Source organism: Leptidea sinapis, chromosome 11, assembly GCF_905404315.1.
Source record: "Leptidea sinapis chromosome 11, ilLepSina1.1, whole genome shotgun sequence".
NCBI classification, from domain to species: domain Eukaryota; kingdom Metazoa; phylum Arthropoda; class Insecta; order Lepidoptera; family Pieridae; genus Leptidea; species Leptidea sinapis.
The window spans coordinates 5,155,547-5,180,765 of record NC_066275.1 but is presented as its reverse complement, the minus strand read 5'-3'; the positions used below and the strand labels follow the sequence as shown (position 1 = coordinate 5,180,765).

Below are 25,219 nucleotides of genomic sequence, written 5' to 3'. Positions count from 1 at the left end.
ATTGTAGTAACTCTAGCAATATGTTTTACATCTAATATTTAAGAAGTTTAATTTCTGTGTACTGAAATAAATATGTTATCGACTTCTTCATTAGTTGTTATAATTTTAATAGTAATTTTATGAATTACTAAGTATTAATTAAAATTAATTATGACTTAGTTCATCTAATAATTAATGCATGTTTTTTATTTACAGTTCTATTTTTGAAAAATTCGAATGGGAAGCCGGCATCTGTTGTAAATGGGTACACGTATTATAGAGATGGCCGGAACATGACTACAGATAGATGGATGTGTAGCAAATTTAAATGTAAAGCTAACTTCACAACGGTCAAAGATGAGGCCATCATTATTAGGCTGAATGATGACCACAACCATGCACGTCCTCATATCAACATTATTAATGGAGTACTGTACAGGTCAATAATATATTTTTTAACTATTGAATCCGACAAACGTGTTTTAAACATCTATTTATTATGGAATAGGAGGAAAAACGACCGAAGTTTCGGATCACCTGTTGGGAAATGACGACCGCCGGTCTTACTCTCCTACAACATACAGAGAAGAATCACAACAGCGTCGTCAAACTTTAATTTATTTATTTGAAACAACATAGAGACATCACAAGATGTCTTAACGATGTACCTTATCAATGATAAAAGACAATAAGAATGTTTTGAAATAAGTTTATAATAAACTGCCATTTGCTAAAGCTATGTTAACAAAAACAGATATGTTGGTATCTTCAAAAAAGCTGAGTTGAGAACATGTCTCCACTACTGCCTCAAATCTGCAAGTTTTCAGTCCATATATCATGTTAAAGTCTAAGTTTCATTGTTTGGTGATAGTGACGAATTTGGTTATGGTGATATGAAAATCAGAAGAATGGTGGAAGGAGTTGCTTTTTCTTTAGCCTTGCACGGGGAATTAGTATTCCATTAGTCAATTCATAGATAGAATTTTCTAGTTTTGGAAAGGTCGGCACAGGAAAAATGCAGCAATGTGAGTCGAAATTGGCATTTATTGCCTTCGTAATGGCTAAATTTTTCAGACATTTCCCACAATCTATATCTAATTACTCACTCAATACCAAACATAAATATATTATACCAATATTCTTCTAAACTGTGCCAGTATCTATCTATATTGAAAGTTTAATGATTTCAGCTGTCATGTGACATCGACTTAAAATTATCATTAAAATCTCACTTGATTGTAATATGATAACAAAAATTATTTTGGAACCGTTTAATATTGATGAAAAAAATGTAGAATTTGATCTTGAGACTGAGAATCTTGTTGTAACTTATTCCAATTTTGCAGGAGTATGTAATTCACTGTAAACACGAGAATTGGAGAACAAAAAGTAGGTATTTACAAAGTATTTCTTGGTTATCAAGTATTCGCTAGGTTAAAAAAACATAAAACCAATGAATAAATTAAATAAGAAATAAATTTGAAGGCGACAGAGGAAGCGGAGAATTGAAGAGGATGGTTGCGCATTTCATTCGGGTCTTGATGAAGTTTGATTCTTTAATTGAAATGTATAATTAATTCAACTAATTAAAAAAACAGAGTGCTTCTTCTTATTTGTGATCAGTGTTTGTTGTAGATACATAAAAGGTTTATATCTTTGGAGCTGATTTCTATTGTACATTACAAGTTGCTGACTTATTGAGTCTCTCTTGCTGAGTTGTTTTTTATTTTCGTAGTGATTATTTTCTTTTACATTGTACAGCGTAACCTAAGTTACACTTCAATAATAAAGAAATTCAGTGTATGCGAGTTTGACAATATTTATTTCCTAGCCTACATTATCTAAATAACAAAAATTATGAGCTGCAACCCTGATCTCGTCTACAAATGTCTAGTACACCCTATGTATGTACAGCTTATCGGGTATCCCGTACTCTGTGAACGGCTCGATCACATGGCCATGCGTAATGACCTATTTTATTGAGTCTATGTCATTTACCGCATTTATCATGGATGGAACCAAAGAGTGGTTTGACCTGGTCCCTGCCGCCGAATAACACCATCACACTACAGGGCGCACAAATATGGGAGATATTTTAGATTTATAAGATACTATCTGGATATATGGATTTACTCCACAGTGCAGTTTTCCAGTAAATTATACAAATGATTTAAGTTTTCTTTAGTGTTAATTCCGCCAATATTTGTTTTTAAACAATTCGACACGTGTTTCGCCTCTACATGGCCTGGATGCCTATCCTCAGTATTGGCGGAATTAACACTAAAGAAAACTTAAATCATTTGTATAGCTATGGATTTCCGCAAAGTAGAGTAGTTGAAGTAGGCGTTCTACTTCAATAAATTTTCCAGTAAATTTCTTACACATATAACCAAACTGCAGAAGGAGTATCTTTTATTTATGTGTGTGTTTTCAGGTCGATCGGTCGTCTGGGTAATATGTTACCCAGGTACACTCGTAACGGGCAGGTAATGCTCATGTTTTTACACGCGGTGGTGATTATTTACCACCAAGTGACCTCACTTTCAATTTCATAACTCCATGTCGTCCATAAAAAATGAAGTAACTCACAGTAACGAAATAATTTCACTAGCTATGGTGCCCTTCAAACCACAACATAATAATGCTTGCACACAATATAATATACAATGAAATAATTCTGATCCATCCAAAGACGTTCTATACTCAAGAAGGATATATTATTCGTAGTCTGATAGGGGAACGGGAAAAGTGTGCTTGAATGTAAGCACACTTTTGTCCTTAGTCGTGTGCTAACTGTCTCTGTCCGAATCAGGTTATAAATTGAACATACGTAATTGTTTTACATTGCTGCTTATTGACCAAGAATATTTTAAACCACTGGAGTAAATTCGGCAATGTATAGATATAGCAGTCGAAGCGTAATTTAGTGTAATTTATGGCATTTTGGATCAAACGGGTCTTTTATAGAAAATTTGTCTATGTTTCAGCAATATTTGTGAACACTGAACTAGGAAAGCGGGCATGTATTCTGAACAAGTACACATATAGTCTGAGTGATCTAAGGAGGACCACGATTCGATGGAAGTGCTCTAAAGGCGCCAAATGTAGAGCTAATTTAACCACGCTGAGAGAAGATCCCATTATTGTACGAGTGAACAATAGTCATAATCATCTGCCTCCCCGTTTCAAGATTATCAATGGTGTCATTATCAGAGGCTAACGATACGATTGGGTTGACTTGACACGATACATGGAAGCATTATGTATCAGAGAATCATATCAATTACAATATTTTTCTCATCGAACCTTATTAAATCTTGAAAAGTAAAATGCAACACTTTAACTTTACTAGTATTTTTTTATTTTTTTTTGATCCCAGTTGATATGAGCTGGATTCAAATATTTCGTCAGAGTTTAAACGAATACGTCCAAAAATATTTTGGAATTAATTAAAGTAACATCATTTCAAATTTGTAAATGTATCAAAATTTATATACATCGTCCATATTAGTGGGCACATGACGTGTATATACTCTCAGCAGTGAGTCAGATCACTTGAAAACAACAAATTGTTAACATTGTTATCAGGACTGCAGTGAAAATTACTGTAACTGATTGATTGTTAATATTTGTTAGTCTGTTTTATTATTATATAGTATATAAAGTATGAGATTTATGTCTAGTTGTGTAATTAACTATCATTTTTGTTACATTAAATATAATATACTTATAAATTGTTATTTTATTTTATATCTCTAATGTGCATTCTTTGGCTTGCGAGTATTAAGGTACTCTTAGCGCAGATTTGAGATTGGTGTTAGTTTAAAGGTTAATTATTTTATTTATTTTTTTATTTATAGCTTTATTTCCTTTCATCTATACATTTAGATATTTACTTATAAATTGTATTTGTTAGTATGTGTTAGTATTTCACTATTTTAAATAAAAAATACCAATTTTGTTAGTATAATTAGTTATTGATTTCCACTTGTTCCTGTCTCTTGCAATTCTTGTCCACATCTTTCCTGCTGTTTCTACTATGTCATCGCTCCATCTCTTATTAGGCCTGCCTTGATTCCATTTCCTATTTATAGGGTACCAGTTCGTTACTACTTTGGACCATCTTTTGTTCTTTGTATATGTCCAGCCCATTTCCATTTTAAACGTAGAACAGATAAGGCTACATCTTTTGCTTTGGTTTTATTTCTTATTGTGACATTTTTAATTTTGTCTTTATTCTTAGCCCTATATAACTTCTCTCAATTCCTCTCTGACAAACTTTAATTTTTTCTAAGTTTCTATAGGTTAGAGGCCATGTCTGACAAGCGTAAGTGAGGCATGGCATTAAACAGGTCTCCATAGCTTTTGTTTTAAGCTTCGTTGGAAAATATGATTTGTTTAAAGGTTACATAATAATAATATTTGCTATAATATAACTGATTTTTATTGTATATTTTGGCCACAATTAATAAACAAAATTAATTTGTACACAAATTCAAGGACGATACTGGACTCAAATCCGCGCCTCTCGGGTTCCGTCCGAGCGCTCTTTACAGCTGTGCTAACCGTCGGAATGGCGCATAGACCGTAAATCTTGTTATGTTTTGTTCAACTCTCAGGATGTGTGTATTGGTACAAATTTAATTAGTATATTTCATCTCAGAATTGAGTGATATCACTTTAAAATAACAAACATTATTAATATGATATCGATAATGATCATATTTACATGGCTATATATTATTTTTTTATGATAAAAAGTGTTGAGATGAGTTCACGTCCCCCTAATGTTGAGTGATACGCCCTGCCCATTAACACGTTAAGTGCGAAACTCTTCTACTTCTACTTTCATACTGAAATCTCTTGGAACTAGAAAAAATGCATTAGATGCAAAAGTGCACTTTTCAATGTATTTTTAGTAGGCACCAGTAAATACAAATTTTTCAATACTTATTTTGCTTTCGTCACAAAATGTAATTAAGTTTCATAAGTTTCACCAGAATTATTATAAATTTGTTTAAACTAGACAAATGCTGACCCGGCAATTGCCCACGCCCGCTCATTGTATCAATTATCATAATATGTAATGAAATGTCATTGACTGAATTAGTTGTATTGCGAATCTATTGGCATTTCTAGGTAAAAAAAAGGTTCCATATAAGTAATCAACCAACATATCATATAATACTAAACCTTCTCCGAAACATGCTGCATCTAATGGTACAAGTATTATTCCGATCGGTTTAGTAGTTTTTGCAGTATAATCGGAGGAAAATACCGGCTAAATATTTATTAGTACAATATAAATTGTTGATATAGACTCTGACATCACAGAAAACTCGCGCAAAATGGCGCGTTTGAATAGCCGAAATATATTGCCGGAAACGAATATTTATTTTTATTTCGATAAGAATGTTTTTCACAATAGTTTGATGTGTTTGATAATTTTTAGGTTGTAAATAATCAAATTTAAGTAGTTTTAAAAATCATTCATATACCCTATTGATGGTGATCAAAAGCATTCCGTTTATAAGTTTGTGTTGTTGTCCGTGAATTTCTCAAAATAGAGGTTAGTTCTAAACCCTATTTTTTTCGACGTTTTCACATTTGTCATAGTATATCTACGTATAAATGATGTAAGATTTACATTTTGATATTCATTTGCTTTATAAATTATATTTATCTTATATTGCTTTGTATTATACTAAATACGAGATAAATATTCTAATTGGTTATTCATTTTAAAATATTCTATCAATTTGATTTCTGAACGACGGGGAACACATCAAAGGGAAAAAAAAATGTTGTTTTTATTTAATTCCGAGCATTTTCATATTTAATCACCTTTTAAACCTTCCCTGGAATTCCACAAATAATTCAAGACCAAAATTAGCCAAATCGGTCCAGTCGTTCTCGTGTTTTAGCGAGCAGCAATTCATTTTTATACATATAGATAAGGCCGAGGACCAGCCGTTTTCCCTTAAGCTTTCAATGGTGAGAAAAACATTCGATTTACTCAAAATTGCAAATAAGGTAGTAACAGGAAGATCAGGTATCTTCCGGGCGACTTATTATCTCTAACAATTTAATAGTTTTTGTCTTAAATATTTTAATTTTTTTTATGAAAAAGAGGACAAGACGAGCAGGACGTTCAGTTGATGGTTACTGATGCGCCCTGCCCATTATTACAATGCAATGCGGCTTAGGAATTTTTTAAAAACCCATTAATTCTGAGCGGCATTACAATTGTGCTCGTCACCTTGAGACATAACATGTTAAGTCTCATTTGCTGAGTAATTTCATTAGCTACGCGTCCTTCTTATCGAAACACATTAATGTTTACACATTACTGCTTCACGTCAGAAATAGGCGCCGTTGTGGTACCCATAACCTAGCCGGAATGCTGTGCAAAAGAGCCACTGGTAAACATAGAATTAATAATATAAAGTTAGCATAATAAATAAAAACTACAGACTAAACTGTTCCGTTTAAATAAGTTTTATTCTTATTAAGATGTATTGACACATACATGAGAAATTATTATTTTATTAACATGGTCACAAATAATGATTAGATTATTTGGTTGATGAATAATGTTTGGATAAAATGTTAATATTAACAATGACATAAACTTTGATTAAGGATTGGTCTGCTAAGATTCCGCACTACCTAAGAATAACTACGTTATGGCAACCATCAGATGCTTGTGTGCGTGGCATCTTTAAAATTTTGTAACATACGCTTCGTGTTATTTTACATGAATTTAATAAAATACAAACTACTTACAGATGATATGTGATCTCAGTGTCTTTCTTATTTCTTGTAGTCTTATTTTTACAAAGTTTTACTACGCAACCCGGCATTTGAGTAAATTTTTTTAGCAAAGTTTAATAGAACATGACGGGACATGTCAACGTCAACCTTGTTCCAGACAGGCTCCAGTACGTCCTCTTAGGCGTAGTATTATTTGCCGCGATTACGCCCTTTTTTTTTTTAATTCATTTATTGCAGTAGCCTTTGCAAATTTCATGAGTACAGTCTGCCAAACTACGTAAGTAGTTTGTCGGCAGCAGCTCTCGTGCAAAGATAATACGAACAATAATAAAAATAATACTAACTATACTACTTACAATAATACTAAATTTACAATATTAACCTAAAACTACTATTAATTCTAATGTACAGCATTAAACTTATTTCGTATTTGTAAATTAACACAGCATAGTAAAGTTAAAATTATAAATTAAATATTAATATACATATATTAAATTCATTTCATGGGCACAGTGAAAGATAATGTTTTGTGTGAATTTGTTTGAGGTGATTTTTAGAGGAAACATCTTTTAGCAAATCCTGTGGCAGTTCATTTATGACAGTGGGCACTATCCAGCGTTTTTCTCTTTTCCCATAGTTGTTTTTAATTTTGGGGATAACTAATTTGTCTTTCTTTGACAAATGAGTTGGGTATGTATGCTTATGCGGTATCTAGTTTGAGCGCAGCGGAAACCAATCCTTAATCTAAGGACATAGAACAACCCACTCGTGTTACAAAAATCAACTTAAAAAATTGTTCAATTAATTGTAAAAATGTTATTTCAGCTTTAATCGCCGCAATGATGGCAGAAACAGATTTAAAGAGAATAGCCGAGTGGACAGAAGTTACCAAAAATGGCGGCGTGATTGTTTTATATTCCGGCTACCAGTACACAAAGAAGAGATACAACAAAGATGGATCCATTGTTTGGGAATGTCGGAACCGGAAGCTAATAAAGTGCACTGGATCTATTAAAACATTAGTAAGTGTTAGCTCTGTACGACTCCTGTTAACTATTTATTTATATTTATGTTCTAGCTTAATAGGTGATTTCTCAGTATTTTTTCGGATCATCATGCAATGATTTGTGTAACTAGAAGGAATTATGTAACAATCCATGTGGCTCAATAAAATTATAAATAACTAGCTGACCCAGCAAACGTTGTATTGCCATATAAAGTAATAAAAAGGCATATAACTTGAATTTCACAATTACAACGGATAACCCAAGTAAAGAAAGTTCTCGCGCATGTAGCAGTAATCGTCACCCACAAAGATTGAAGGATGCACACTTTGTCAAAGGTATCAATCGACATAGAAGACATATTGGTTGTCAAATGACAAAAATTATGATTAGGTTCGGAAATTTAATTTGTGACAAAACTTATGATTTATTAAACTATATAAAAATAATCTGATAGATATTTAACAACTGTAGTTATTCTACCAACTATAATAATAACTATAGTTAGCTAAAATTAAGTCCTGAGAGATAGAAAGATATATAGATTCTATTTAGTTATTTATTTTAAACTATTCTTTCAAATTGATTTCTGAACGACGCGACGGGGACATATCAAAGAAAGAACAAAGTTTTTGTGTATATTTAGTTATTTCCGAGAATTTTCATATTTATTCCCCTTTTAAACCTTCCCTGGACTTCCACGAATAGTTCAAGATCAAAATTAGCCAAATCGGTCCGGCCGTTTTCGAGTTTTAGCGAGACTAACGAACAGTAATTCATTTATAAATATATAGAAGATAGAAGATTTGTGACGTTCTGGGGCGTCGTCACAGATATGTGACGTTATTAACACTAGTAAAATAACGTGGATGCGTTCATTTATTTATATCATTTAATTTAACAGCGAGTGTTCGGAACAGCTTTTTCTACCGCCGAAATCCTTCCTGAGTGGTGCGACCACTTGCTGAAACAGTTTTCAAGTAACTTTCGCACATTTACCACCTCACTATTGAATGAACTTCCTGACGACATATCTATCATAACAAAAGTGTCGTATCACACGTGCGGTTTCTCTGGTACTGCAAAAAGTATGCTGGCGGTGATCACTGACCACACAATTATCACGGTGTGGTTACGATACGATGCAGGACTTGCCTTTTTACTAACTGTATAAATAGGCCTCTAAGGTCAACGTATTCTCTGTATTAACTTATATTATTATTTTCAGGATCAAGTTTTACTAAACGAAGTGGAACACATTCCCATCTGTCAGCCAACTGATAAAATATGATGTGTACCGAAAAATCTCGTATGCACAATTGGTATTTCGATATAAAGGGCGCTGTAGATAGTGAGTTTACTGGCGTAATGTGACTTAACACCTTAAATATAATACCTCAAGGTGATTTGCGCAAATATGGTGAAGCTAATATTTTTGGGTTTTCAAGAATCCTGGGTGGCATGGCAATGTAATTCTGGCGGAGTGTAGATGTCTTTCTCGACTCGACACTTCTTATAAACCTTCTTATAAAACATTATGGAGTAACCCCTTCATTGACTTGGCTTACATATTTGGTGCCCTGGTGGGCTAGCCTAAGTAAAAGCTTTAAAAAAGATACTAATTCTCACGTTATCCTGGTATGAAGGGTAGTGTGTCTTTGTTAGAATCCTCCGAACATTCCAGGAAGATAATGAGCTAAAGCACGAATGAAATGGACCACAACATTATTAATTTTCTAAATACTATTATTGTTTTCATCGTCCTCGTTCATGTTAATTACTGAAAATGTATCCCAAAGTCATACGCACAACCTTTGTGGACACTCGGTCATAAGTAACTGCGAATGATGGATGCTACGGCTTTTGAGCCTCCAGCAAAGATATTTTGAAATCTCGGCAGGCAGATCCTGGCGACGATATCGATCTGTAGAGACATTTACGTTATATTACAGTATGGTCGTTCGTACATAGCTAACAGAAATTGTATTATGTATAAATAAGATAAAGAAGATAATAGTTACATATGATATTTATGGGTTTTTTGCCTGAATATAATAAATTGTTATTGTAATATAATCCTTTAATTTCTTCATTTGTTTTCTAAATATTAACACTCGATCGGTGGTGGGCAGCACCGGTGTGATTCCTTTGCTATAGAGAGTACGGCTGGCGGTGTTCATATAATATTTTCAGCTGATTCTTACCCTCGCTCATCTTTCCTCCGATCTGCATTTCGTGGGGTAACACGCTATTATCATTAGCTGAATGTGTGTTGTTAATACACAGTTCGGATTGGACCCGTGTGCTGATTTAATCTCCGATTCCAACAGTTAACTCTTCTAGTGCTTAAAGTGGGTAAACCTTAATGATTTTTAGGGTCCAAACCATTAGGAACGGAAGCATTATCACTATGGCTCCGCTGTTGGTCCGTACGTCTGATTGTCAGCGGGCTGTATCTCAAATCACAATAGTAAGTACTTGAATTCTAATTTTTTTTTTTACATTTTCATTCTTTCTTCAGAAAAAAACATTTAGCTTACCCTGGCGCTTTGTTAATTGTTTTGAAGATAACATAGATTGCACCTCTTACAGTATTGGTAGTTATCTATTGTGATGTGTTCGCAACGAGAGTTGTTACTTTCTTTCTTTTGTAAATTTATTTCTTTGGACCAAAAATAGTTGCCGTGGGTTTAAACGAATTAATCAAAATAGAATAGTAAATATGTAACTTGGTGCCCTTGGGTACGAGTTGAAACAAAATAGGGATGTAAAATCCATACAGATCTAAAAATCATACTCGAAAATTTTAAAGACAAAACAAATCTAAATATAATATTTTGAATATACATATTATAGAAACAAGTAGTAGTTATTAAAGCACAGATAGGATTGGAAGAGAGAATAGAACAGCAGCAGATACAACACTAATTATTTTCTCATAAGTAATTTAAAATTGCCTTTAAGTAGAAGTTATATAGATATATAAATATCTTTATAGATATTTCAATTAAAGAATAGAGGTTCCCTAGCGATGCCAGGGAAATAAGACGTAACTCTGAGATGTAGGGTGCTTGCTACTAAACAAAACCTATGTTACATCTAAATTCTACGATTTATTCACATTTCAGTGCTTTATGTGAAGAATGTGAGTGGGCAGTCCATTGCAGTTCACAACGGTTTTACCTTTTGGTGTGACGCTCGGAAACTGAAGAAGAACACGTGGTCATGCTCGAATAAGCATTGTAAAGCTAAGTTCTTTACGAGGAAAAACGACGGCGCATTTGTACAAAGTACTGGCGATCACAACCACCCCGCACGTTATTTCAAAATTATTAATGGCATACTTTATAGGGCTTGAGATGCAGTACTTTGATGTGGCGAATACTTTACTAGCAAACCCTTCAATGAATATTAATTATTTGTCACTTACGATCATTTTGCATAATAAATAAAAATCTTACTTATGTCTCGTGTTTTAGTTCATAGACCTTTTATATGATGTAAATATAATTGTATTTCAAAAAAGGATGAGGTTCTCAAGTTGTCGGTATGTTTTTAAGTTTGTTACCCCAGAACTTTAGACTGGGTGAACCGATTTTGGTAATTCTTTTTTATTTGCTGGTGCTTCCCGCGTGGTCCCATTGCAGTTGACTAATTCTGGCATCCACGAGAAAACCATAAAAGTCTTGAATTTGCTATAAGTACTTTTTTAGATTCTTTTTTCTATTAGAAAGGATATATTTCAAAGATTGTTTGGTGAGAGTTTGGTAAGTTTCTGATTATGCGATCTATGACAAAGTAACTAAAACCTTCAATTCATAGGAGCAAATTAACGATACTCGGCCGAATTTTTTATATGATATCCGGATATTTGAGTCACCTACCGTAACGTCGTTATGGTCAAGTCATTGTGGTAGTCGAATAAACTAACGAAGGTGCGATCTAAGCAAAATTTCTGTCTGTAATCAAATTGCAATGCGCTTACGTTCATTGCTGCATTGCAAAATTAAGTATATCTACACATATTTAGACAAATTATTAGTTAGTATACTTCAATTCACAAAAACGACTTCAAAAATACCTACTATTCCAAAAATATTATGTACAATGTGCACTAAAAAGTATAATAATAACTCAGACTCGAGAGGCGAGAGGCGAGCCGCGGCGGGAGGACACCGATCTGTGGCAGAATATCAAACTGTTTGTAAACAAATTGTGATGACTTGATCGTCGATGATTCAAGCCGCTCTTCGTTGCATGCGGTCAAATAGAAGAAGCTGGTCCTGACGAGCACCCGCCCAGAGGCGAGAACAGTACTCCATGTGAGGCCGAATTTGCGCCTTTTATAGTTGCAGGCGGTGGTTTAGCAGTGAAAGCATAAACATGTGTCTTCTTAGGGTTGCATTGGACTAAATTTTGTCAGCCCCATTCCGAGACGCTGCAAAGCATAGTCTTCAGACACAAGTTTGTTCCGGTTCTCGTCGACGCTTTCCCGGGACATGTTGGCAGAGCTGGTGTATACCCTGTGCTGTCGTCTGCATACCAATGAATACTGCTGAATTGCAGCATATCATTGATATGCAGAAGACGACATTCACGCTGTGTGGTCGCACATGGAAAGGCTCTAATTTTACGAGAATTCGAATGAATATGTAAACCTAGGACATAAATAACATTTTAATAGTCAAATAAGGAAATTTTTAGTTATTCATGTGAATAAAATGGTAATAATAATAATAATAATAAGGTAAAAATCGTAAAACCTTCATAGAAATTTAAATTATTTAAAGATTGGTCGCGAAAATGACGGACGTATAAGACGTTTTAGCGCTGCTGCGGACTCCAGTTGCAACATAACAAAACAGAGAATGGCATTGCTTTAAATGGCTTCGTTACTAATAATAGCTTCTTACAAACATATCTTCTTCTTCGCGTGGCTCTCCGACTAGCGAAGGTTGGCGGTCAGCTTTGTAGTTTTAATTGTTTGTCCTTCGCGAGGCGAAATAGTTCTGCCGCACTCGCAATGCCAGTCCACTCTCGGATGTGATGATGTCTCTCCACAAACATATACTTTAGTAATATAACAATTATTCAAACTATTATCAGCAAGCTAATTTACCCTTCCTTTAAAAAGCAATCAAATTGTATTATAAAATAAATAATTTGCATATACATTATGCTTATCTCTTTAATTATACAGAGTTGCTTTTTCGAATAAGTTTTAATTGTTTTGTCTTATTTCAGTGATTTACGTAAGAAATAAAGTTGGTAATCCCGTGGCAGTTCTGAATGGGTACACTTTTTGGTGTGATAAACGTCAAATATCAAACGATGTCTGGGTGTGCTCTAAGAGGAACTGCAGGGCGAAATTCACCACGTTTAAATACGACGGGACAATAATCAGATTTAACGTGGACCACAATCATCTTCCTCCTAACTTCCGAATTTGTAATGGAGTTCTAATTCGGCGTCATTTGTAGATTTATTTGTTTTTAATGTATTTTATGTATTATATTATCTATCTATATATATAAAAAATGAATTGCTGTTCGTTAGTCTCGCTAAAACTCGAGAACGGCTGGACCGATTTGGCTAATATTGGTCTTGAATTATTTGTGGAAGTCCAGGGAAGGTTTAAAAGGTGAATAAATATGAAAGTGTTCGGAATTAAATAAAAACAACAATTTTATAATAATAATAATAATAATAATAATTCTTTATTGCAGGCATAAAATCCCATACACAATATTGAGTCGTACAAATAAAATAGTATACAAATTCAATACAAATAGTATACGTAAAAATAAAATAGTATACAATACAAGAGAATTACAAATTTATTTTCATTAATTATTTATCTCAGTCAGATAAAAGCAAAAAGAAAACAGCTTTGTGTCCAAAGCTATTTTCTATTTGCTTCCCGATGTGTCGAGAGCCAATGGGCTATCATTGGACTACGCAGGTCCTGGCCCACCACCTGGAGGATGCTGTTACACGAGCTACGCAATCTTTCCCAGAAGGAAGATATACGAGCTCTGATGACAGCAAAGAAATCGGGCATTCCCGCCTCGGCAAACATGCCCGACGCGCTGCAGTACCGCGGTAACTTCATAAGAATGCGATATGCATCATTATATTGCACCCTTATGGTGCTGAAGGACGCCCTCTTGTATCGGTACCATAACTGGCAGGTATAGAAACACTGGCAGTATGCCCTGAAGAGAGTGCCCTTCACTTCATCACTGCATTTAGCAAATCTGCGCGCGAGCATGTTGCACCGAACCGACAATGACCGCCTTTCCCGCTCCATGTCGAGATCGTCCTTGCGATCGTCAGTGACAATGTGTCCAAGGTATTTGAACTGCTCAACAACCCGAACCTCTGTTCCATTCAAATACACTTCGGGAACTCTCTCCGGACCCTTTTCCGCTTTGAAAACAAGCATTTTCGTCTTCGTGACATTGTACTTCAGTCCGTGAGAGTTGGCATAACTCTCACAGACTGACAATAACTTTCTGAGTCCTTTGATCGACGGGCTAAGGAGCACCATATCGTCCGCATAGCTCAGGTTGTTAAAGCAAACACCATCGATATGGCAGCCGACTCCAGTGCTCCTCAGCCCGCCTATCAGGTCGTTAACGTACACGTTAAAAAGGTCCGGAGAGGTTAGTCCACCCTGACGAACCCCGCATTCTGACCTATAGGCATCAGAGGTCGTGTCGCCCCACCTCACATGATTCGTTTGTCCCCCGTACCAGTATCTCATCACCTCTACCACTGATTCAGGAACACCTGAGGCGCGCAATTTGCTCCAGAGGATTTCATAATTCACTAGATCAAAAGCGCGGCTCAGATCCAGAAAGCAAGCATAAACAGACGTGTTACGGCTCACATAATAGTCAACTGTGTACTTGAGGCTGACGATGGCTGAGTCTGTTGAGACGCCGGGACGGAATCCAAACTGTGCCTCATCTATACACACTTTCTGCAGTAGTTCGGGCTGCAACAGCCGCTCAAACAACTTGCCCACTACGGTGCCCAGAGAAATAGGCCTATAGTTGTTAGACGAGCCCAAGTCTCCTGTTTTGCACTTGACGATTGGCACAACAACTGTTTTCATGAGAGGATTAGGTAGGTATGCATGCTTCACACATAAATTGTAAAGCACACATAGCTTAGACCACAGGACCTCACCCGCATATAGAATGTGCTCTATACTAAGATCGTCATGGCCTGGAGACTTGCCCCGCTTCATTCCTCGAATTGCCTTGGCTACATCGTCGACTGTGAACTGTACTACAGGTTTCGCAGGAACAACAGGGAAAGTTACCATCTCCGGGCTTTGTGCTGGCATCGAGTGAATTTTGAACTTCGAGGCGAATAGTTCTGCTATTTCTCTGGGCTTCTGCAAGCCATCCACAGATACAGGTAGACTATGTTTGTGTTGCAATTTTTTTGTTGCATTCCAAAAATTTGGGAATTTTTTTTCTCTTCTATACATAGCCAAAATGTCCATCTTAATCATTTCCTCATTACGAACACACCATTTCACTTTATTTTTAAATACCTTTCTACTATCTACCATCCTTTCATATATGTCGCCCGTGGACGGCCTGCCAGTCACTAACCAGCATTCATAAGCAAGCCGAGCCGCTTGATGACTTTCCTTGACATGGAGGTTCCATCCGGTTACAGGCTTCCGATTTTTATTTATAGGGCGCACATCTGAACATTTTACGGCACCTACTTGTAAAACGTTAATAATCCTATCGTAATATTCGTCAATACTTTTAAAACAGTCGTCGCTATCGCTACTTACACAACTACTACACTCATTTATACAATTTACACATTCATTCATACTCACCCTCTCAAGTTCACACTTACAATATTCGTAATAACTATCTATTTGACTAACATTTCTATTCCCCCAACGTATCTTATAATTATAAGCGGGCAGTGCCCGGCTCTCGACTGATTTTATACTAAAACAGGGATCAATCTTACACTCCACGCACAGTGGTAGGTGGTCTGATGTGTACACACCGTACATAACACTGACAGACACAATAGTGTCACGCGCCGCCTGAGTCGTCACGCAATGGTCCAACCACCTACGAGAACCGTGCGCGTCAATGACAAATGTATGTGTGTCTGAGTATAAACCTAACACGTCAATGTCCGCACATAAAAGTTCTTGCTCATCACAAAAAGTCAATAATTGATATCCAAACTTGGCACTAGGGTGGGCATTATAATCACCTAAAATATAAACTAGTGGAATGTCGTTTTCCTCAATGATGGCACTCATCTGCGCCAAACAATCTGTAAATTCGGGAACGTTGTCTTGCTTATCAGTTGGTAAGTACACACTAAATACCATAAATGACTGTGCGCCATTGACCACTCGAATAGCTATCATCCTATCACTAGAGCAGTTCACAATAGAAACATTAGGAAACTTGGACTTTCTCCAGAGCAGCGCGAGTCCGCCGTAGGGCCGGCCCCTCAGGACCCCCGCAGAGAGGTCTACCGAGGACCTAGCCATGCAACTAAAATCTTTATCAATGGTATCCAACATTCCAAGGTCATGTGGCAAGAGCCAGGTCTCCTGTAGGGCGACTAGATCCGCTTCTCCACACAAATCCCGTATGTGTTGCATCGACGTCTTGATATTCTTACAATTAAACGTAATCATTTTTATCGTGATGGGTGTATTATTCATATTAATTAGTTTTAATTACGTTAGAAAAACGTTCCCTAAACTTTCTAAAAACCAAGTCTGCAGGCCAGAACTCCGTGCTTAAAAATGTGTCCAGATTCTGTTTCGCAACAATAATCTTGAAGGACCTAAAATCCAATTCTTTCCTCTGTGGTAAGATCAGAACGTCAATAGCTTGTGCTCCCTTCGATTCTATGTGCTCCTTGACGTCCTCAACAGTACACGTAGTCTCCAATCTCGACAAATAGATAGCTTCGGGTAACTGTGCTACTTTTAATTTGCTAGGATCCGTTGCAGTGCCACATCTGTTGTTGTTACGTAGCTGCCGCTTTTTTCTGTTATTCACAAAAACTGTGAATCCGTCGTCATCATGTTCATTCACAGCTTTGCAGCCCGTACGCATAGGGTCGACATTTATACGTTGTATCGATGTTCGATTTGCAATATCGCGATAAGACGGTGGCGATACAACCGTGTCGAGTGAGTCCGAGCGCTTGCGCCTCGGCAGGGGTGAGGTAAGTATTGCACGGGTCTTATCAGTGTTCAGTAGCTTCGTTCCGGCATTCTCGACCTTATTGCGCGATCGTACAGGTACATTTCGCGTGTCGGAAGACGGCCCGATGCGAGAACATACTTCTGTAACAATACTCGTCTTCAAATTATCCATCTCTAGTTTAGAGATTGAATCATTACGTAGGTGTTGTAGTTCTGTCTTTAGAATAAGAATATCCTTCAATAGTCGTGTCACATCCACGTGATCAAATGACACAGGTGGGAGTCGATTAAGGTCTTTCGCGACGTAGGTAGGCTGCAACTCGGGCTTGATCTCGTGAAACACCTTGAGGACGTCACGGATGTTTTTTTTCCGCTTGTCTTCACCCTTCCGTTGGATGAGTTTAAGTCCCTCACCAGCAAGAGCGTTGAAAAGATTGTTTTTACCTGATTCTACTTCTTCGTCAGTAAAATTAGAGGCGCATATTTGTACAATGCTCAGCTCGTCCATAATGTCTATTTTATTCTGACAAAATGCCAAAAATTCGTTAATAATAATAACCACTTGGTCCGTCATAATTCACGCGGAGTTACGTAATAACCAATAATTACTTAATCACTGCGAAACAATTATAACCCGTTAGCCACACATGTGCACGCGCATTGTGTCGCGAGCGACGACTGATTTTGTTTTTCCTTTGATGTGTCCCCCGTCGCGTCGTCCGATATGTGTTTTGTATGGACATATTTTCTATGAAAGAATTTATTGACGCACGGTTTGACAGTCTGCTGTAAAACAATTTCATTACAACAACAGGGAGCATATTTTACGAAATAATTCTTGATGTTATGATATATTATTGACAAATTCACAAAAACATTATTTTATTTTTTATTTACAGAACAACGTCTGTCGGGTCAACAAGTTAATTATGTATATTTTATTTCAATCTGTTATTGAAACAAGGAGCAAATCCTCTCGTCGAATGTAGTCTGTGCTATCCATATAAATATGAAAAGAAAGATGGTAGATCTTATGATACAATTATGTTTTATATGTTAATTGGTGAATCTAGTTATTACGCCGTTTCCGTATAGTCTATTGAACTTCACTCCTCTGTGCCCTTTTAATTTCAACGCCAGTTATCCATATGTACCAATCTCGAATTGGTGACGTAACATGACACCACGGTTGCATATGGCACAACGACGAAATCAACACGGCCTCATTCGATTTCTCGCCTTATTTTGTCTTGTCTAATATATAACAGTTTTTCAATTTGTTTCGTGTGTGTAAAATATTATAAAACACAATAGGAATAAGTTATGCATGGTCTTATAGCTTAAAGATACATTCACTGAAATTATACTAACTATAAGCATTATTTTGCTACACGTAAAATAATATTTATAGATATACTTTCCCGACAAAATCGCTTAATTTGTCAATTATAATAACACACAAGCTCGGAATGCCAAAAAGTACAAAAAATTAATTACATTTTGTCGTTATTTACATTAATTATGCATATTTTGTTTAATGTGCAATATATTGCATTCCATATCATATTATATACTAGCGGACCCGACAGAAGTTGTTCTGTTAAAAAAAAAAACTCTCGCTGATGGAATTACGTAAAATCCGATTTCGTAAATTCTTGTCTGACCTCTACTCGACGAAAGGAATATTCCTACCAAATTTCAAGTCTCTACGCCTTTTCCGCCGGTTCCAGAGATATCGTGATGAGTGACAATATACGTCGAAATCTCTTATATATATATATATATATATATCATCACGATATGGCAATTACTATTGCTGCATTGATATAAATATGTTAATAATATTTTTTAAATCTTAATTTAAATAAATCTCTGTAAATATATTTGACTATTTGAAAATAGATAACTTTTACTTTAAGACGGTCACATTGAATGGGATTAAAACTCCCAGTTGGTATACATTTACATCAATTTATATTTATGTTGGTAGGTTTTGTATTGTAGGTATTTTAATTTTGTGGGTCAAACATGTTTAAAGTTATTATGTGCCAATTTTTATACTCGGTGTGGTTGATAGTATCAAATGAAAGGTTTTACTTAAAATAATATATTATATTATTTTGTTATTATTAAAGAATAAATTTGGCGTTAATGCCTCATTTTCCCAATATTTACTGATATCAAGTTAGATTATTACAAAATATTACAAGCAATAAATACTATTTTATCAAGTTCTTTTTTTAATTACAAATTATTTGCCTATTTTTTTATTTAGTAATATATGGTTCTGTCATTGCTATATGAACCGAAGAAATAAATGATCTATTAAAAGCAGCGAATAATATTTAAAAAAAATAATTGAAATTTATTGAAGTAGGCGTTACTTTGCGGAAATCCATAATTACAATGGGACCACACGGGAAGCACCAGTCGAAAGTTTTGAGGTAACAAACATAAAAAAAATACCGTCGAACTGAGAACCTCCTACTTTTTTGAAGTGAGTTAAAAAGCTGGAAATAACGTCGTGAGTATTATTAACATTATATGTATGTGTGAAGTGTGGATCTTGGCAGCAAGCTTCTAAGTAGACCATTTGTCTTGTTTGAGCTCTAAATTAAACTGAAATTAATTCTACAATTTATATCGAACCTAAGGCTTTAAAATAAAGCTTGACACTTAATATTTGTCACTATTTTCTGTTGATTATTTTTTACTGTTTAGTTAATTTAGTTTAGTAGTCTGCCTCTACTGGCTACTAAGCACAGTGGTGTCACAACGCTAAATGCTAAGTTTATACAATATAGAATAGTTCGAAGTGTAACTTGTGTATGTACTCATGTATTTAATATGATTAATTATATTATGTTGTAACGATTGTGAGTATTTGTTGTAATTTTAGCGAGCTACGTGGAGGACTCTCTGGGGAGACGTATCGCTTTGTTGGGCGGGTACAGCTTCTGTCGCCAGTCCACCAAAAGTAAAACAAAAATATTTTGGAAATGTTCTAAGCACAAGATCTGTAAAGCGAGATTCTCGACCAACATCGAGACTGGTGAAATTACATCGATGAACACCGAACATAATCACCCGCCGCCGAACTTCATAATGGCCACGGGGAAACTGTTACGTATTTAAGTGCCGTATTATGGGTTGAAGTAATATAACTTTAGTTAACGTAAAGTTTAAACATTCAAATATATTTTTATTGTTATAAACAGAACTATAGGGTATATGCATGTAACATTAATTCAGTTCAAATATTTTTCGTTTTTAATCTTTATTATTATTTATTTTATCTTAAATAGTTTTTTTTTATTAATTTTTTGCTGAATAATAAATATTAGATATACTCGTACGTAAGAGCAATAAATACGCGAGATATATAAAACAGCGAAACGCAATGCTATTGGTTGAAGCGGAGTGTGACGTCAAAGTCTAGATAAACATAATCACTGGTATGGTTCCTAGATATTATTTTCGGTGGTTAGCGATATATTACATTTTAGGTTCGTTTTTTAGTATTGATTGATCTGTATAATCATTATGTACAATGACTGAATGTGGATTTGTTAAAGGGCAATCAGATAATCTTCCAAAATTAGACGCGTTTATGATACTATGTATTTGATGACACGTTTTTTGTGTTCAAACCCAGATTTAATTTCTGCTGAGTTTAAAAGAGTGAAAGCTACAAGGTAATTATGTGATAATTAATTAAATTTTTAAGCTTTTGCAATTCAACTTTCCTCACATTAATATCTGAAACTAATGAATTAACCTATAAATGCTGAAAATATGATTTAAACTGAATTACTATATCCATTGTCTTTTTTTGTTATTAAAGATCTCAACGAGAATCATATGATAACCATATCATTGCTAAGGTTCTGTTGTAAGTTTACATTTTTAAAGTAAGAACCAATAAAATTATAAACTAAATAACAAATTACATATTCATTAAATTAACTTTAAAATTGGTACCTATTGGTATATATTCAATATACCACAGCAATATAAGCAAGTTCATGGAGATACTTTATCTTTTTTCATTGATTTGTTTGGATGGAAGAGAGGACAAACGAGCTTCGATGTTAGTGGCAGCTCGGTCGGTGCTTACATTACTTATAGCTACTTTCATATTTGAGTGATTCTTACAAATATTTAGACAAATGTTAGTAATATTAAGAATATTTGAGTATAGTATTTTCTTTGATTACCTAAAATAAAAATGTAACTTTTTACGCAAACATCTAATGTAAAACCGTTACAATTACACGCGTTTTAATACTTTAAAAGTGTTTTATTTAAATATTTGAGTACCTCTCCAAATACGATTGGATAACTAACGGAGAGCGATATATTATCATTGTTGCTTTATTAAATGTTTTCAAAATAGTTTGTGCTTTAAAAATAACAAGATATCTAATTTTAGATTCAGGTGTTAGTTTTTTCGTTAAACGTGTACCAAGTGACGGATTGAGATTTATGTATTAGATTAAACCTACTTAATAATATTCTGTATGGAATATACGTGCGTATAACGTTGTGCAATTTTAATTCATTTATATTTTAATGAATTACTTGATTGAATGTAAATTCTATGAATATTAATTTTACGCTTCTTATATAATTTAAACATTTTATTGTGAGCTTATGAAAAGTATATTCTTAGAGATTCGTAGCGTGACTTGTATCTATGAAGCTAATTGTAGTAACCGAGCTAGTTATTAATTTATTTGAACATTTTGAACCTGATGAATAAAGTTCTGCCAACTTTAAAATAAAATATTTCAATAAAGTTAATTTGAAGCAGTTTTATTCTCATTCTTAAGGAACAATTGTTCAGGCGCAGTGCTGGTGCTGCGTGGCTGGGCTTCGTATCAAATCGTCTTAAACTACGCATTTTTCCGTTTTGGTATGTGGCACAAAACAATTTATATTGTCACTGTTATATACAATCTAAATAAATATATTGCGCTTAGACTGCTGCGATACATTACTCAACCGGCACAATTATAAGGAATTTTTAAATAGGAACATTTCATGTGATGAAAAGTGGATCATGTACGATAATCGAAAGCGCTCTTCGCAATGGCTGAACCCTGGGGAGCCAGCCAAATTCTGCCTCAAGCGAAAATTGACTCAAAAAAAGGTACTTGTGAGCGTTTGGTGGACTAGTGCCAGTATCGTTCACTACAGCTTTCTTAAATCTGGCCAGACGACTACGGCAGATGTCTATTGTCAACAACTCCACCATGCACCACGATGGAAAAAGCTAGTCAATCGCTCTAGGCCACTGCTGCTTCAGGACAACGTGGTCTAGCGTTCACACTGCACAACAGAAGGCTACCATATTAGAGGAGCTAAGATTGGAATGTCTAAGACATCCACCATACTCCACGGGACTTGTTCCAACAGATTACCATTTCAACTTCTTCATGATAACTTCTTGCAAGAGAAAAAATTCAACTCCGATGGGGCACTCCAAACTGCCATCAAACATTTTATTGATTCCCGTCCGAATGGTTTCTTTAGTAAAGGTGTCAATGAACTATATATAAAATAGCAAAAGTGCATAGCAATGGCACAACATACGTTGATCAATTAAATATATTATATATAAAAAAATCGTCTTTATGTTTCGACCATACAAAAGTTCAATTTCGTATGTAAGAATCTAATTTTATTTATTATTTATTTACTTAAGGTTCTTATATATGTTACTAGTTGAAAGTGTCGCATGAAAAGTGTGTAAAGTGGTCGTGACGCTACCCGTGGTATGATACACCAAAATTAACCTAACGTCAAATACTCGATGCCTTACACGAGTAATTCAAAAATAAATAAATATATATTACGAGCTAGATAAAACACAAGAGTTGTTGAGTAAAGGTAATATGTGAGTTTTTTATTAACGATTATAAAAAAATGCACTTATATAACTATAAATATATTAAACATTTTCATGTTAAACACATGAAGATGATTTTTCCGATATCAGGATCATCCAGCCACTACAAGTAGCACCCGTTCACGAGCATAACGTTTGGACCAGCCATCGCCTTCCTCGATCGAACGTCGAGAGAATGACCAAACGAAACAAACCCAAAAATTCCCTCTTTCCGTTAATTCCGTAGATAGATATCACTCAAAATAAATATTGTTCATTTGTACTTGCCGATTTATGTTATATTTGTTAACGTCATCTTTCAAGTTAGGTATTCATATTTTTCACTTAACTATTTATAAATGTACTTGGCTTAATTTTAGTGAGCTACGTGGATGATTCTCTAGGAAGAAGGATCGCTTTATTGGGCGGGTACAGCTTCTGTCGCAGGTCAACCAAAAGTAAAACAAAAATATTTTGGAAATGTTCTAAACACAACATCTGTAAAGCGAGATTCTCAAGCAACATGGATACCGGGGAGTTATTTTTTTTTTTTTGAGAGGAGGAAATACTGTTACGTATTTACGCTCCGGAACGGGGCGTAATATGTCGGACTCGAGTGTCCGCGTAATAGGACGCCCCATACCGACTAAAACCTCCTCTGTGCTGTTAGCAGCCCTGGCTTTCACAGCGAAATAGGACGTGGGCCGTGGAGGCCGCAAAGACTACGCAACAACAGTCGCGGGGCGTCTCCTAAGGAGACTCGAACCTCAGACCGGCTGTGTCCTTGTGGGAAGGAGAGAAGATACCGGGGAGGTTACTTCGTTCAACAGCCACCATACACATCCACCGCCCAACTTTATAATGGTGATGGGAAAAATTCTACGAATTTAGATGATGATGAACGTGAAATTGAACACAGTTAAAGTTTATATGGAGAAGAAGTGTATGAAGCTAAGCTTTATAAATACATTAAATTAATTAAAATAAAAATTACACACACTACTGCTTGACCTGATTTTGACCCCACTAGTTATTATAATTACAACCATAGGAACAAGTATATCTCTATATTAATGTTAATGTTGTGTTAACGTTTCCGTATTCCTTCGTGATATATAATTAATCTTTTCAATTAGCTACTTCCACATTTAAAGAAATTCTGTATATTTCACATAGCGACAATCCGGCGACAATTCATATAGATTCAATTCAGATTTTTTACCGATTGAATATCACTTTTATTAACCATTTATTATGAAAACATAAGGTTTGGTTAGTTTTTATAGTAATATTAAATATGTCGAAAAATTCTTCGTTCTTTACATCTATTTCCTTAGCAGACGTTGCAATAGAACAACAAATTCGAAGATCTTGTGTTAATTAATTATATATTTCCATTTCAGGTATATATGTGGTTACGAATACGGCTGGTAAGAAACTAGCTATCATAGAAGGATATACTTTTTATCCTACCGCTAAGGAGAACAGCATTAGTTGGCGTTGTACTAGAGGCTTCCCTTGTAAGGCTCGTTTCAATACTCGAACTAATCTGGAACTCAAGAAGGGCTATTATAACCATGTCCATGCGCCACCCAAGTTTTGTATCAGTAATGGCGTCTATTATAAATTAAAGTGAATAACGTCATGGTTATTATTATATTTTATAGCATATTTATTTTAGTCAGCTTAAATCACACATTTATTGATGAAATATAATATGTAACCTTTGTGTTTTTAAGTTGCAGTTTGTACCTTTATTTATTTATTTAATTAAATAATTGCGTTACATGCGACTTAGTTACTAAACAAAATTGTAGTACTAAATAATTATCACATGCATCACGTAATAAGGCATAGCAATGAAAGAGGGGCAGACATTCAAATATATTTTTCCTCTAGGTATTCATTAATAGAATAGTAACATTTTTCCGAAAGTAACTTTTTCAAAAAGCTTATGAATTTTTTCATATTGGTTTTGGCTTTTATGTGTTCTGGTAACTTATTTTAAATTTTAACTGACATTGGGTAGGGACCGGAACTGTGTAATGTTAATTTTTTCGAGGTTGACGTTTTCGCCGTCTTTCCTTGTTATAAATTATTATTTTTTGACGTTCGATCGTTAATTTCAGAATATTTTGAATCCAGTATTTGTATATCATCCAATCAATCGCCTTATTTGCGTGTTAATATGGTATATTTAATAATTTGTGAAACTAATACGTTTCAAAGTGCTTGTCTGTACTCCTGGATTGCAAATGCAGATTACATTATTATATCAATTCATCAATCCATTGAACCACCAGTCTGATCGGTTAGTAAAATGATTAAAGTCGGTTACCGATTGATATTTTATCA

General features: G+C 34.9%; 1 protein-coding gene across 8 annotated transcripts in view; it reads left to right on the top strand.

The window, feature by feature from the left end:
• The window catches only part of LOC126966718 (modifier of mdg4-like), a 341,756-nt gene that overhangs the window by 236,014 nt on the left and 80,523 nt on the right, over nucleotides 1–25,219 (top strand). The window contains exon 5 of one of the 8 annotated variants that reach the window (XM_050810942.1): nucleotides 13,002–13,252. The exons of 5 other annotated variants lie outside the window; for them this stretch is intronic. In XM_050810942.1, the coding sequence (XP_050666899.1) occupies nucleotides 13,002–13,237 (236 nt within the window). In that variant the 3' untranslated portion in view covers nucleotides 13,238–13,252. Of the gene's footprint in view, nucleotides 1–2,966; nucleotides 3,714–10,885; nucleotides 11,224–13,001; nucleotides 13,253–25,219 lie in introns of those variants that run through there. 2 more of the 8 variants (XM_050810953.1, XM_050810945.1) reach the window with 2 other exon arrangements.